This window comes from Grus americana, chromosome 12 (assembly GCF_028858705.1).
Source record: "Grus americana isolate bGruAme1 chromosome 12, bGruAme1.mat, whole genome shotgun sequence".
NCBI lineage: Eukaryota > Metazoa > Chordata > Aves > Gruiformes > Gruidae > Grus > Grus americana.
The window spans coordinates 20,312,146-20,328,754 of NC_072863.1; the positions used below are offsets into that span (position 1 = coordinate 20,312,146).

Consider the following 16,609-nt stretch of genomic DNA (forward strand, 5'->3'; position numbering starts at 1 on the left):
AGCTTGTGGTTGGGAAAAGCCAGCACAGATTCACGGAAGGCAAATTGTGCTTGACAAGCCCATCGCCTTCCACAACCAAATAACCTGATCGGTTGATGCAGGATGAGCAGTGGACATCATCTACCTGGATTTCAAGATGATTTCCCGCAGCCTTCTCCTAGAGAACCTGATGGTTATGGTTCAGACAAGTGGTCCATGGCGGGGGGGGCGGGGAGGGGCGGGGCAGGCTGGCTGAGAGGCTGCACCCAGAAGATGGTGGTAAATAGTGCTTTTTTCCAACCTGTCACCAGTGGCAACCCCAGGATTGACACTGGGCCCAATGCTGTTTAACATTTTAATAAGTGATCTGGATGATCAGGTCAAGTGCACTCTGATGAAGTTTGTGGATGATACCAGAGTGGGGAAGTGGACACTTCGGAAGGGAGAGCCCCCCCCACCCCACCCCCCACCCTGCAAGAAGACCTAGGTAGGCCGGAGGAGTGGGCTAACAAGAACTTTATGAAGTTCAACAAGGACAAGTGTAAGCTCTTGCACCAGGGAAAAGATAATCCAAGAGCACAGTACAGGCTGGGATCTACCCAGCTGGACGGCAGCTCTGTGGAGAGGGACCTGGGGGTCCTGGTGGACAGCCACCTCAATATGAGTGAACAGGATGCTGCTGCGGCAAAGGCAGCCAACAGGATGCTGAGCTGCATCAACAGCAGAGACAGAAGTCATTATCCCACTCTGCTCAGCGCTTGTCAGGCCACACCTGGAATACCATGTTCAGATTTGGTCCCTGCTCTACAAAAAAGATGCAGACTGGCTGGAGAGGGTCTAGAGAATGGCCATAAAGATGATCCAAGAATTGGGAAGCCTGCCATACGAGGAAAGGTTGAAAGAACTGGGTTTGTTGAGCTGTGAGACAAGAAGGCTTAGGGGAGACTTTATCACCCTGTGTTCCAGGATTTAAAGGGTGGCTACAAAGAAGATGGAGACTCCCTTTTTACAAGGAGTCACATGAAAAAAAACGAGGGGTGATGGCTACAAGTTACTCCTGGGGAGATTCCAATTGGACACAGGAGGAAAATTTTTCACAAGAGCAATCAGCCATTGGAGTAATCTCCCTGGGGAAGTGGTAGAGTCCCTGACACTGGACACTTCTACAATTCAGCTGGACAGGGTGCTGGGCCATCTTGGTCAGCCCATGCTTTTGCCAAGAAAGATTGGACCAGATGATCCTTGAGGTCCCTTCCAACCTGGATTGTACAATTCTGTGTATATGTGTGCGCACACACACACACAGAGACTTTTAAATAATGTTCCCTCTAGCCACCTGTATTACATATTGACTGTTTTTATATGTTGTATATACACGGAGACCCTTCTAGAAACATAGCGCAATCTATACTATATGTACTGATCTATGTTGCAGGAGAAGAGTCAGAGATGACTCAGATTTCTGTGTGCGTATATTTTATATACACACGTACACCGAACACGCGGAGGTGACTAGCACCGCTATACAGCGAGGCTCCCCTCCGCCCGAGCCCCGCCATGAGCCCACAGCCCCCTCCCGCCCCGTACGTGCCAGCCGCCCCTCACAGCCGCCCTCCCCTTCCCTCCCTTCCATCCTTCCCTCCCGCCACACGGAACATGGCGGCGGCCCCACCTCCTGCCGGGCCGCCGGCGGCGCCGGGAGCGAGGCGCGGGTGCCCCCCAGCGGCGGCGGGCCCTCACGGCAGCGGCCTGGCTCAGCCCCGTCCCCAGGCCGCGGCCTCCCGCCCGCACCCCGCACAAGTAGCTCGGGCCGAGGCTTTGGAGTGGTGGTTCCCTACGAGGGAGGCATCGCTGTCCACCGGGCGTGGGCACATGGGCACCGGCCTCTGCGTGGCAGCCGACGCCTCCCATCAGGGCATCCCCCCTGCTGCAGCGGTCACGCTCAGGGGGAGCAGCTGGCAGCGGCTGAAGACCCAGTTTGGCTGCTGGACCTTTTTCCTACACCTGAGCCCTCGGGAGCGTGGTGGTCCTGGGATGGCAGGGGGAGAAATGTGAAGGTACGGGCTGCGGCTGCTAGCGCAGCACCAGCCAGGCCATGCCAGGCTTCATTCACACTGACTGCTTGGGAGTAGAAAAGACAAAGAGAGAAGATGAAGAGAAGGCTCTGTAAATCAGCACAGCCAGTCATGTGCCCAGGTTGGATCAGCTCCTGCTGATGGGCAAGTCCTGCCTGCTCCAGCTACTTCCAGAAATTAATAAATGCAGAGGTACAGACATTCTACTTGGTCTCAGCATGCCTGAGCCTCCCACAGCTACCAGCACTGGACTGCGATACCCTCAGGGCAACGCTGAGAGCACAGGAGAGCCCCATTTCCAGCCTGGCCAGCACTGCTGTTCAAGGGCCCCCTGTCCCAATACCACAGGGTAGTTATGTCTTGAGCTGACATAATTAATCAAGGCCTAAAAATCATCACCTCTACTTTACCCTGACCTCCCTCTTTGTCAGGCTGTACACAACAAAGAATTGCTGGTCAAGCTCCCTCTGCCATGCTGACGCTGGGGATGACCCTTACACAGATGCTGAAATGGGGTGGTAGTGTGGAAGCTGGAGGCCAGGGCTGCAGGGCTCAAAGGAAACAGCCAAGGGACCCCCCCCTCCAGCTAGGAGACGAGATGGCTTTCTGCCCTCAATTTGCTCAGGCAAGCTCTCGGATCAGGCAAATACCGGGGCAGGGAGACATAAGCCTCCAGTCTCCTGCCAGCTGCCTCAGTTTGCAGAACGGAAAGCAGGGTGCCATCTCCAAGAGGAACCTTCTTCAGGCTAAACACTGACCCAAATCAATCAGCTGGCCAAGCCAACCCCTCCTTGCCTGCACCCATCTCATATGGAACAACCCCTGGAGAAAAGTCTGTCTGAAACGGGTTATACGACATGACCTATTCTGCTCTGCCTCCGTGTGCTCTCCTGCACGCCTTGCTGCACTGCAAAGCGCAGTGCGGGGCTTTCACCACACTGGAACACCAGCACGGTACTCTCCACCCATATGGCAAAGGTGTACAATGGGCTGCAGTCACCCGGTGTGCCATGCTGCTGAGAAAACAGCTACCGTGGCATAAAAAAGTGTGCAAGGAAAAGCAAAGCAAACAGGTCTTAGTGCAGGGCTAGGACAGCCCCAAGTGAGTTGCAGTTCCCTCCGTGGCTTGCCTAAGCTCTGGTCTGTGTGAGAAAGTTCATGATTTTTTTAAAAAAGTGCAGTTTACAAACATATCTGAGAGAAAGCAACTCTGAAGCTATGAGTTTACAAAAAGAATTACGCTTGCCTGTGGGGCTGTCAACTGCATGTAGTTCACATCTGACAAATGCTCTGCGTGCAAAATGGCTTGAGCCCAAGCTATTTAAAAAGAGAGCTGGATTTAGGTACTTGGTACACGCAACTAAGCTGATGGCAGTATAATATCGTTCATAGCCTTACATTCCATCTCCAACATGTCAGAGAAAGCATTTTCCTACCACAGCAATGATCCTTTTGGAGCCCCGAGGAAACTTCAAAACCTTTTGTGAAAACATTAAGTCTACTGAGGGCCATTTTATAAATTATAAAAATTGCACGAAATGGCTGAAGTGATTATGAGGTACACAGAAATCCAAATTTCCTGTCTGTACAAAAGGCAGAATAGTCATCCTTTAGCTTCGCTTTCAAGACCAGTATTTGCAACCATATAAAATCCATTTTTGAGAGGTCTAACACAGTGAGCCTCTTACACTGCCAGAATCACTGCACAGCTTGACAACACAGAAATGCCTGCTATGAAGAAACCCCGCCGTCGGGTTATATGCAAAAGTTGAAAGAAAGTTTGTACTAGAACCCTGCTTTGAAGGAAATGTGAAACCATACTTGTCCTCTGTTATATCCAAGTTAAACCTTATGAAAGACATCAGCTCTGTCAGCAATAAACCAATGCAAAATTTTGAGAGTGCAACCTGATACCTGCCAGGGCACAGCATCTTTGTTTTATCGACTCATCCTTGTCATGAGCTAATTCTGTCCTCTTTCAGTCTGGTGCTACCCATCACATCTAATGAAGCAAAGGGAGTGTTATTCCATTTTTAGCATCATGTGGATTAAACAAAGCCTCCTTAGCAAGGAGGCTCCTGTTACTGAATTTGTCCTCTGAGCAAAACCACAGCTGAATTGTGAGGTGCCCTTCTCTTGGCCAGAGATACCAACTTGTGAGTCATCAGCTTGAGGTGGAGAATAGAAGAAAAAGAAAGTCAATCTGAGAGCCTTTATGCAGGCAAAGCTCTTATTTGCTGTGGTGTTCAAACACGCACTGCAAGACCTGTCCCTCTATTTTAATGTTGCCCTGGCATGCCTGGTCTTAAGGCTATGCCCTGTGACTGGACTCCTTGAGTAATGACATTTTTGCCAAGGAACAGAAGCATCTAATCTGTAGCAATAACAATGAAATTTATCAAGAATTTTATATCCCTATATGGGGGGGGGGGGGGAAAAAATCCCCCTCTCAAATACAGCCTGGCAGTGAACAAGGACTGAGCCACGCGAATCCACCTTGTGCTTGCCACCCCACCGACCTGCTGGTAGGTGACCGTGGAGGTGCAGCCATTCCTGCCTGCATCCAGTGCCGCTGCTGAGAACAGATGACGATGTGCTGGGAACCTGTGAGAACAGTCACGTGTGCTTCCAGCTTATGAGCTGAGAGCTCCTGAAAGATGCTGCTGGGGAAGATGGTCACATCTTAATGAGCTTATCTGCTAACATTTAGTTTGGCCCCTCTTCTACTGTATGTGCTGTATCATGAACATATATGTATATAAATACGTATTTTTCCCTCTTTAAAAGCCTCTCTCCCCATTATCCATGATAATGTGGAGAGTTAGAAGGCTTTTTCGTTTTAAAGCGATTATGATTATGTGCAACCTTTGCTCCCGAGTCATTCACACAGAAAGCGCAGACAAGCCCCCCTGCTGCGAGGTGACAGCTCTGTCTGACTCTGCAGGGCTTTGGTATTCATAGCTCCACAAGGTCATCGCTGGAAAAAACCTTGACAGTGATGTGACCTGGCACCTCAGCTGCTTCTTGGCTGCCTCTCCCTCGGAGCTGCAGAGTCTGCTCTTCTCTGGGGTCACTGGGTAACGCTGCCAGCACCGCCTGTCCAAGGAACTGGTCACAGAAGATGTTGCTGTTCCAGACCTAGAGACAAGGGAACAGAAATAAACCTGGCTGAAGACGTGCTTCTCTCTCACTCCACCTGAAAGGGTTGTGCTGGAGGGGGGTCACCCCCATTAACCCCTTGAAAAAGCAGTGAGGAGGGGGCGTGCATATAAATTTAGCTAATTGTCTGGAGAGCATGTGGGAGATTCTAGATTTGCATGCTCATTTACATACACTATGCAAATAAGGAGCTAAACGCAGCTCTTTGCTTTCTAGGTCACAGTCTGCCTAGAAGAGGAATAAAAATTACCTGTTTGAGCTCAGCAGCAGTAAAAAACCTACATAACATCAGCCTGTCTGCGCCACTCTGCCTGCTTGCACTCACCTTTGCAGTGTCTGCAGTTCTCTTCCTCTGACTGTGTTAGAGCCAGGCCTGCTAGAGCAAGGGATAGCAGTGGTTTTGGAGTCCTTGGACACATGCTTTGTCACTACTCAGGATGGGGTTGGGCACATAGCAAGCAGCAACTGAAATGCTGTTAATAGTGGGGTTTGCTGCTAGTCTCACGTGCCAGGCTTCATTTGGTCTGTGAAGTTCATTATTATCTAACTTTCGGTGATCCTGGAAAACTCAAAGTGTTTGAGCCGCATAGTGTAGAGAGATGGGGTGAGGTCCCATGCGTAAATCAAATCTTTGCTAAGGATTAGGCAATCCCACACATGCCAAGAACACAGACCATGTTCCATCAGCTATTGTATCAGTGCCCTCTAATCCATACCTACAGCCTGTCGTTTGGGGGATAACAGTGCTACTACGTACCAGTGCTGCATTAGGCAGTGAAAAGTCAGAAACATATCTCTTCTTGCAACACAGTGCTATAAAGCTATTTTGATTTCTGGCACTTACATGCCACAGTGAATTGACTCTCAGATTCATGCTAAGACTGCCCAGCACCGATGAAGATGACATAGTCCTTCGCATTTGTCTAGTACTTAACAACTGCGTGTATCAAACTGAAACGCCGTTCCACTCTTCCAAAGTTTCCTGTACTGCCTGGACTCTAAATACTAAGCTCTGTTTCTCCAGCTAGTGCTGAGGTAAACAGTGTGATGTAGTTCCCACAGGACTAGAATTCAAGGTAAAAACTTTCTTAATAGCAGCCTTAGCTTTGTTTTTACTTCAAACACTGACTCTGGACAACACTTGGCTTTTCTTTGTCTCTGTATCGTCAGGTACCAAATGAGGCAAAAGGTAATTCTGTAAACTCCTTCAAAGCCTTGGGATGAAATACGCCTTCTGATCCCTAAGTGTCATCAGTTGTTGTTTTATAGAGGAAACCTAGACTAGAGAATCAGTGGAGCAGCTGAATAGCTCCAGGCATAGCCCAGTAAGGGGAGCAGAGGTTCTCACACATCTATCCTGGATTTCAGTCATATGAAGAAAGAGTTAGCACACCGCAAGCCCAGCGATGCCGTTGTGCTCCCCCACCCGCCATTAGCAGCCCACCCGGTGTGGCATATCTCACCTGGACAACGATAGGACTGTCGATGTTTCTTCTGTAGAAAATCACTTGTGTGTCAAAGATGGCACTGGTCGTATCATGTTGCACAGAGGAGCGCATGTTTTGGTTCTCACACTTGATAAGCACATAGGGATCTGCTCCTAGAACACAATCAGCAGCACAGCTCTCAGGACAGAGAATGGTAAATGAGACCTGCCCAGAAACCCAGCAGAAGCAATCTCCCCTCCCGTGCCTGGCAGCACCACTGCTACTGAGCACAGAACAGGGCACCAGAGCGCATCACATCTACTGCAAGCTGCCCATCACCAGCAGAGGTGAAATACCTCATTCTTCTAACAACTGGATGCTCAGAGCTGGAAACCAAGCACCATTTGCTGTGAAACCAGCTCATTCCTAGGCTGGGACTGCAATCGTTCCATGTTCCCTTGCTGTGCATCCTCCTAGCTCATCTAACAGCAAGTCTTCAAAGTGAAACTGTAAGCTCCCTGACACTGCTCTAGATGTGAGAGCCAAAATGCATCTGTGCATTATGCAATCTGATATGTTGTTCTGGGCACCTAGGACAAAATGGAAGGTGAACGCTGTTCATCATCCACAATTCCTATGGAGGGCAAGGACAGGAACTGCACAGAACTGCTTTTACATCACTGAATGCACGTCTCAGTGCCCACCTTTAGACTGCCAAGCTTCAAAGTGCTGTGTACTGTATTCTGATACGAGTATTACTGTTAGGAGGTAGTTTTCAAGAAGCGGTTTCTCTTCTAGAAAGTAAAATATTGTCAAAATGCAAAAAAGATTTTGTAGGAGTGCACTGGTTTCCAACAAAGTTTTCTGTGGGAAACTGTCAAAGCAAATCCTCCCTAGTTTCTCATTTCATTCCCATGAACCTGGGGCAATTTCTTTGGTTCTGTCATTTGGATTGATGTAATTTTAAAGTTTGTGTCATCACAACATGTTTATATCTATTGTAGGTCCTAGTCAATGTTTTAAATTACACTTTAATCATACGTAACCCACTGAAATTATTCAACATTCTAGAAATGCTTTGTTGTTTTTACACTGAACATTTTTACTTTGTTATAAATGTTGATATTCTCTTTCCATTACAACAGGGAGCAAGAACCGATTTGGAAACACCTGTCTTTATCCTCAAATAGAATCGACCATTCCACTTCTTAATTAACTTTAATTAAACACAGGCACTACCATTTTTTTTGTATTTCAACATGACTATTACTGTCCATTCCTATTGTTAATGACAGCATAGCTGTTTTTCCACACCTTGCTACTTTTTAGACATGGATTTTAAATAAACCCAGTGAATGTGCGGAAGTGTAAGTCAGACTGGTGATCATTTCTTACACACATTTCATCACCATCTACTTGAGAATGGAACTACTCTACTGGAACGACAGCCATAAGGCAGCATAATTTTAAGGCAACTTTCATTTTTTAACAATTCATACCTAGGATGATTTTCCTCAAACACATCATTCATTTGCAGGAACGGATACCAACATCTCACACAAACAAACCACCTAACAGCTACATCCAAAACAGAAAGAGCTTCTTCCACTTACGAGAAAGAAACCATTTTTTCCATCTGCAATGATTACACCTGGCCAGACACGCGATAGGCCTGTTACCCTGACAACATCTCACACTTTCTATAGCAGGTAGCAGTATATTGGCTTTTCTGATAGGCAATTACTTTCTGTGTCACTGAATGTGTGGATTTAGCTCTGGGGCATGGGGTGGCACCACGCTGTGTAATCAGTGATGGAAAAGCTCCCCCCTTTGCAAAGAGGTTTGGAAAATGGATCTGAATAAAATGGGGTCTTGCATGAAATGGTGTCAACTACTTTGGCCGAAGGCAAAGAGCAAAGCATCATCTGATCATTAACAGTAATTAAGAGATAAAGGGCATAAGAAGAGGTGGGGAAAGGACACAGAGCTTAAAGAGGTAACAGGCATATCTGCTGGACAGGGAGCTGTTAAATGAAGGGACTTGCTAAGCGAAAGGGAAAAAAAGCTAACACTTGAAGAAACAGATTCAAATTCTCAGAAAGAGCTAGAAAAAAAGAGGGAGGTAGAAGAGCAACATGAAAGGTACTGGCACAGCATGACCTCGTGATGGCATCACTGACGGTCAGTTCTATTAGGAGGACTGGCTCCAATTCCAGAACAAAAGAAAGAAATGGGAGAGCTGGGATGGGACAAGGGATATTCCCAGTGACAGTCGGCCCAGTTCTTTGCAGCTCTGGGCCTGGTTTATTTACAGTACAAAGACAGCGCAGAGAGGGCTACTAATGTGGAAAAGCAACATCCCAATATTCACTTTGAGCTGGGAATGAAAACAACAGGACCTGCTGTCCTGGCAACTGCTCTGGCAGTGGAAGGAGGACTGGGTTCAGTTCCCAGGCACACAGATGACTCCAGCTATGCCTCGAACACCATACTGTGTATAAACCGCTGTTCCGTCTCAGCCCTATGGCCATGCTTTTATACTGGGAAGTTGTACGAAAGAACAGTGCAAAAGAAAAAGCTGAAAACTGTAAAAGGCAGAAAAATTTGAACAGTAATGACATTTCTAAGGCTTAAAGAAATCTATGCACAGTAGTCTAATTTTTTTTTTTTTTTTTAGAACTGGACCAAGGATCCACATCCTTCAGCACTGTACCAAACACAAAAGGCTTTCTAGAAAGTGTTCTTGAGAAAAAGTTCTGAGACATTCCCACTCTTCTCCAGCTAGACCACTCTTACTGGTATACGGAGAGCTACCACAAACTCAGTCACAGGAAAAAGGCACAGGCCAAACAGAGCAGACACGGTGCCGAGACACAAGCACTACCTTGGGAATTACAACAGGTTGTTTGGCCTTTTGCAGTTGAGTGTTTTCTTATGTGATACCTCTCAGTTTCACCTGAAATACAGGTAATAAAAGGGAGTCCTTCCACCAGCATCAGTAAATACTTCCCCCATCTCTGCTCCATCTTCTCTTTGCTTCCCTTCTCATGCTTTGACTGGATACTTTTTTTTCTTCCTCCTCCTATTTCTATTTCTCAGACTGCTCCCAAGGCAACTGCCATTAAAGGTATCAGATGCACTGCTTACCACATATGTCCCATACCGGGGATCACAAAACCTAGTTTAGAAAAGAAGTGGTGAAAGGCAATTAAACATGCAAATTCAACAAGGAATTTCAGTGGGAAGACTTAAAAACGCAAAAGGTGATTTGTTCTCAGAGATAAGCTCTTAGGAAAAGAGTTTGACAGACAGTAGTGAGAGCAATTTTTAAAACAAGCTTAGAAACAAGAGGCAGAAAAATCTCCAAGTGCACAGTGCTTCCTCATCTTCTTGCAAATCTGCCACTGTACTTGGCTCACAGACAGCTGGAATGTCAGAACAAGCTAACTCGGCGAGAGGTACTTCCAAAGAGAAGCAGCCTATATGCATTCAGAACTGAGTCTGGGCAGTTAGATTCATCCTTTATTCTAGACAACAGCAAACCATCCATTATTTTTTCCAGACAGGACAATGGATCAAAGACAGCAGCAAGGAGGAGCTTTCAAATAAACATTTAAAATAGAGATTAAACAACCTTCCTCTGGCAGGGAGCAGGGTTCTGATGACAACCAGCTCGTGAACCAGGCCGGGTGTGCACTTGCTATGCAATCTTCATTTTCTTACAGTTTTGTTTAAGTAGTTGCTCAGAAATTTGTGCTAAGCACAACTCTCAGATGACAGTGATGAGCTTACGTGAAGAACAGTGCATTCAAGTCTAAAATCCCTCTATCCTAGTTATATATATATAAAAAAAAAGGTGTATCTGTTCAGGCTGCTCTTACTTTCCACAACTGCATACTGCAGTGTCAGAGTATAGAGACATCCCGATGCTTTCAGGACAGTTTGTCACAAAGATGTAATGCCATGTCTTAGTTCTCAGAAGCTTCAGAATGAATCATAACCTCCTCTTTTATCATCAAGTTTTGTCTTCTCTCTATGCTAAGGGATGACAGCAACAAACCAGGCAGTGGCTGGAGAAGGCGGAAAACAGCTGGCAGATGACAGAGACTGAGCATAAGAAAAGCAGCAGCTTGAGAGCTGCAGATCAGAAGGTGAAGAAGTCAGAAAACCCTTATGAAATGCAGCGGGGCTAATCAGACACTGCAGCTCACATAGAAACAAGTTGCCAACAACCTTCACACTAGAAAATGAGTAACCTTTGTGTGAGGTCCTCTTAGCAGCAGGCAAACACAACCACTTAATCTACCTATTTTCTACTTGAATAAACATATTGACTGTGCCTAACCTGAAAGGAAACCTCTACTTGTCACTCCCAATGGCAATTGCCGTGTGGCCTCTTCCCTCGTCTCACAGTATTGATTAGACAGGAGGCTGCCGTTGACTTTTAAATCTAGTTCACATCAGGAAATGCTCCAGGAAGCAGTAGGTAAGGCTAGTATTTTGGTAAACTCACTTCTGAGAAAGCTGGTCTTTTTCAAATGCCTGGCTGCTGTTTCTCCTTGAGATAAGCATGGGAGAGGGTCCAGACGTGGATCCAGAGAAGCCAGAGAGGAGATGAGAGATGACAAGGAGTTGCATTCTTTTGTGGCAGTGTTAGGAAGCAATCTTAGAATATGGGATACTTAATGTCCCTGGATACATTACATCCCCTTATGTTTGTGATGAATTTAAAAATGGCACGTTGTTTCACACAGGGAAGTGAAAACACTTCAGAAAAAAATTGACAGTGGTAGACTGATTTTTTTTTTCAGCCACCTGATGAATTCAATACTAATTCACAAATAGTATCACTTGACCCAATTATGCATTTTTCTTCCAGCAGATAAAATAATCAAGCAGAAGTTTTGCTTAGGTTGAAACAAAAAATCTGTGAATCCATTTCCTATAGATAGTTCTTCCCACAATAGGTTACCTTTTCAGTTCTGTCAGGATAATCATCAGCCCAACACTGGATGCTGAAATCAAAATGGAAGAAGATACTTCAACTCCACCTGACCATGTGTGGTAGTACTGGGTCCTAAAGGTATTTGGGCTGTGCTGTAGCTAGGATATTTATTGCACATTGGTTGTAAGTTCTATTTGTATATTCCTGAGGGTCTGTGTCACATTGCACCAAATCCCACAAGGCTGTCTGAGCTCAAGCCTAGTCTTTGGCAGCTGCAGGCAATTGTTTTTAATGATCTTGTCAAGACTGTAATTGTGCTAAGGATTGTGAAATGCTATGGATGGAGAATTGGTTTTTATTGCTTTACTGCAGGGAATGTTAGAGAAAAATGTTTAAGGAATTTTAATAGCAAAAAACCTCCCACCCTTAAAAATGAAAATGTCCTTCACAGGGCAAAAACAAGAACATACTGCCTCTTTTCAATGCACTGCTCTGTTGTTCTTGTAACATATAGCCCCTTCAGACTGACCCATCCATCCTGCCTTGCTGAGAACATGGAGCCATATCGCTTGTTTGGCTGAGGTGTTTGTGGCTCCTGTTTTTCCAAGAAAAATGAACTGAATCAATTTTTTATATCTCCTCCCTCCAACATTCCTGTCCCCCAAAGAGACAACCAGACTTACACAGAAAGTGGCTTTCACAGTGAAAAGAACATTCAGTCACCACTCAGCGGGTGCCAGGAATAACTATGAAAAGGGGACTGGAATAAAATTGTAGCCAGCTGGTGGGAGAAGTTTTACAGCTGCTTTGTGAGACTGAAGATGAACTGTACTGTGTCTCTGCTCCTTTGCTTTCTCCCTGCCAACCACTCAGTGCTGGATGTGTCTACCTTTGTCTGTTGCACTGGTCATGGAAAATGAAGGCTGACAGAGACTAAGAGTAGAAAATGAGGAAGCAAATGGCAACTGGACAAGTCTCCTAATTGACTGTCAACATCATGTGCCAGAAAGACATTTTAGTGTCCTTCAGGACACTTCCTTTCAAGTGTAGATACACAATCCTGTACAAGTCATCTAACTTCTCCCTGTCCTAGTTTACCCAGCTGAAAATGGTTGTTTGAAAACCATAATATCCTCCCTGAAGTGCTATTAAGCTTGTGGTAATGAAGAAAAAAGTGCTCTGAAGGCCATGAATGACATTGCTGAGGTAAGTGTAATACATTACATGAGCCTGTGCGAGTCAGCTGTCTCCCTGGGTATTTTCCATTTAGAAAACACATAACCCTGAAAGGTGAATTTCTTACTAATCCCCATAAAAAGCTTCTCAGGAGGGTCTGGCTACTACTGCTGATCTGGACCAGCACAGACGACACACAACTCTTGCTGTTTTGCATCATCTTACTCATCTAATATCTCCTTTTGAGCAGATTTTACAACGTGCTGAAAAAAAATCCCATAAATCTTCAGTTTGTTTGGATAATTTCTGACTGCTTACACATCAGCTTAGATCATCTTTAGAGGACTGAAGAAGCCCCTTCCAGTATTCTGGGCTCGCTTTACACTTACCGCCTGATCTGTCTTGCTTCTGTAAACCCTCTGCAGAGTGAATTTTAATTTGGGTGACTCTGCGTGGATAGCCGCAAAGAAGACTCCAACACGTCATTTTAGGCTTATCTGCCTTCAGTTCCCTGAAAAATCAGGGGAAAAGCAATTGAAGCAATGCACGTCAAGCAAACAATCAACGGTTGTGGAAATCTGGCATTTTCAGAACATGAAATCTGTACTCTTTCCTCATCTACCATTTTGGAAGTTTAGTCTGTCATTTCTGTACCACAAAGAAATAAAAACAGAGCAAAGCAAAGTAAACCAAATTTGTGTCATCTTTCACATGGCAGCAAAAGTGGTGGGAAAAAGACCCCAAACTTTAGATCATGGAAAATAGTATCAAAGCAAGAAAAAAAATTCAGCTGGCCTGATTTCATGAAACACTAGTTTTGCCCTCACAGACAACCACTGTTTTCAAAGGAGATGGTCAAAGAAATAAACGGTATCAACTGTAACTGTAAGCACAGTGTTCTGATCTAGAACTGGAGGCAACTACAAAAGCCAAACTAAAAGGTCAAAACACCCAAACTGAACTGTCCACTAGGCTCCTAAGTAAAAATGTCCTGACCATGCACAAATCCTGACGAGCCATCTGGAGATTCTTGGAGGTGACCCTGACCACCTCAAGGGCCTAGCTCTGGAGTGATATGAGCTAGTGAGTCAGGGATATTTGAGGGCAGCCAGGCAACCATTTCCAAGGAGGAGCAGCCAATGTGGGCAAGGGAACATCTCATGTAGCTGTGAGTGCAACCTACCTGAGTTTTGATGGCACATCTGTGAAGAGTCTCAGGATAAACTTTGTAGTGATGCCAGGATGATATGTAGTTGGGATAAGGATGTAGCGGCCTTGCTTAAGGATCCTCCTCAAGAACACAGTGCGTGTGTTGATGTACAGAGATGTGGCCACTCTCTCCTGCACAGTCAGCTTGTGTAGTCGATAGTTTCTGTTATCCTCCACCTACAGCCGCAGAGCAGTATAGGGATTAATCATGGAATCATAGAATCATTTAGGTTGGAAAAGACCTTTAAGATCAAGTCCAACCGTTAACCTGCCAAGTCCACCACTAAACCATGTCCCTAAGCGCCACATCTACATGTAATGCAAGGAGGGATATCAGAGCTAACAGGCTTTCACGGGCAGAAAAGACAATGTGCTATAAAGGCAAATGGTTTGGCAAATGGTTTGTCACCCACTGAAGCTGTGGCAAGTCCTGATGGGCAACCCAGTGCTCTAAGTGCTAGCTCACACAGGCTTCCAAGCAGCGCTGTTCTGCACTTCACTGCATCGGTATATACATATATGTCCCTAATGCAGAGTTTTGAACACTTTCAGAGATGCATGCACACTCCAAGAACCCGCTAAGCTACGCTGCCACCTTAGATGAGGCTGAGATTCATCTGCCTCCTTTCTCTAGCATGCAGAGAGAGCATCCAGTCTTGCACAACAGACTCTCAATCCAGATGCACACAGCTGCATTTTCATCACCCCTTCTCGAATACAAAAGCTACAGAATAACCATTTACATTTTGTTCTACGCTTTGAAACTCTGTTTAACTATTAACATCCTCTTCAGGGAACTGCTGTTTGTCACAGCAGAGTTAAAATATAGACCTATTTCTTAAGCAGCTCCTGGGGGCAAAGACAGCCCTACATTCTTTTCTCTTTTAATTCTCTTTTGTTTGTGGGTAATTTAGGCCGTGGTCTTCCAAAGGCCTTTAGTCATGACAATGAGCCTGGTGGGTTAGAACACTTCTGAAATAGAAAAATTATTGAACAGAAATAAAGATAGAGCACTGATACTTTTCTGAAGGTGTGATTTGCTTTTCCAAGCCTTTCCAGACCGTTAGATATACAGGCACAAACAAAGCAAGGTAAATTACGGTTCCTTCTGTAATGACACTTTTCAATATATGTGGTTAACAGGTGATTGTCAAATGAATAGGTGTGATGCAGATGTCAGCAGGTCTGTTAAAAACTGACTGGTTTTTAGGATAGGGCCATAGACTCAGTGTAGTACCGCTACCTATAGCAACAGCTGATAAGATAATCCTGATCCTCAGTGAAAAAGGAGGAGCATAGCTCTTTCTCTTGCCTTCCTCCATCTTTCAGTTCATATGTTTTCATTTTACTCAATTTGCCCTGGGAGTGCAATTAAATTAGTTTGGGATCCCTTTGGTTCCTTTTCACATATGCTCATTTCCTACTCACTACTCCCTCCAGCTTTTGAAAACACTCTTGACTCTTTTTTCTAAGTGGCAAAAGAAAAACTGCAGACTTTTCAAACTCATTCACTTGGCTCTATTTGCTGATGAAATGGAGGCAGGAGCCTCCAGTGAGAAGGAGAAAAAAACCCTCCATATTTCAAGTGTTAATTTTTTTGTCTTTCTCTTCAAAGCTTGGGGTAGGAAAAGCACTTAACATTCTTTTGCAATAGGGAAAAATGACTTAGGCTCCTTTAGTTCAAATAGAGTTTGAATTGAACTAAATTCAAATTAGTTCGAATAGCCTGTCTAATGTCAGCTCTGGTAACTGAGCGCAGTACACAAGCAAAGCTCACGTTGAGAGGAGAGCTGGACCCCACCATGATAATCATGCCTCTATCTGCCAAAGATCTCATTGCCACGATGAAGCAGGACTGCTGAACAAACTCTGAACCAGGAGTGCAGGCGGCTGCCTACCTTGAATATTTCAAAGCCAATTGGGATGCTGTCTCCTTTCCCTTCTTTCTTGTATTTGCGGCGATCCTCCTGTTGTAATGACACCAACACTTTGTCCTCAGTCTTCTTAACATCAAAGATGTACTAGTATAAGAGAGAAGAAGGTAAGCTGTTAGAAATGCCTTAGGATACCGAGGATAAAGCCTTCACCAAGGAAATACATACATCCAAAGGAGGCAAATGAAAATACATTTGGGGTGGGGTAATTCTCCATATAGAATCACAGACTGGTTTGGGTTGGAAGGGACCTCAAAGCCCATCCAGTTCCAAACCCCTGCCATGGGCAGGGACATCCTCCACCAGCCCAGGTTGCCCAAAGCCCCATCCAACCTGGCCTTGAACACTGCCAGGGAGCCAGGGGCAGCCACAGCTTCTCTGGGCAACCTGTGCCAGGGCCTCACCACCCTCACAGGGAAGAATTTCCTAGCAATTAACAGTTGAAAATTAATGCTAATAATAAGGATCTTTAAACCAAAAGTTTCAGAGACACTGAAACAGGTAATTCACATAAAGGACAGGATGAGACAGTATTACAAAATAACTGTTGAGGCAGCAGCAGAGAACATCTCCTCTGAAAGCAAAAGACAAAAGATTAAGTTTTATTTAGATATATATAAATCAGGAGTGAGATAAAATAATTAAACCAACAGACTCCAGATGGGGTCTTTGATAATTTTTGATTCTTCTTTTAACTTGAATATC

At 45.2% G+C, this 16,609-nt stretch overlaps 1 protein-coding gene across 4 annotated transcripts in view; it reads right to left on the reverse strand.

Moving 5' to 3' along the window:
- Nucleotides 1-4,466: 4,466 nt before the first annotated feature.
- Nucleotides 4,467-16,609, reverse strand: part of CAPN6 (calpain 6) — a 57,111-nt gene continuing 44,968 nt past the window's right edge. For all 4 annotated transcript variants that reach the window (XM_054839716.1, XM_054839717.1, XM_054839718.1 and 1 more), the window contains exons 10-14: nt 15,869-15,991; nt 13,945-14,147; nt 13,151-13,272; nt 6,677-6,813; nt 4,467-5,192 (exon numbers count right to left, since the gene is read on the reverse strand). In XM_054839716.1, coding sequence (XP_054695691.1) covers nt 5,010-5,192; nt 6,677-6,813; nt 13,151-13,272; nt 13,945-14,147; nt 15,869-15,991 — 768 coding nt within the window. In that variant the 3' untranslated portion in view covers nt 4,467-5,009. The remainder of the gene's footprint in view (nt 5,193-6,676; nt 6,814-13,150; nt 13,273-13,944; nt 14,148-15,868; nt 15,992-16,609) is intronic.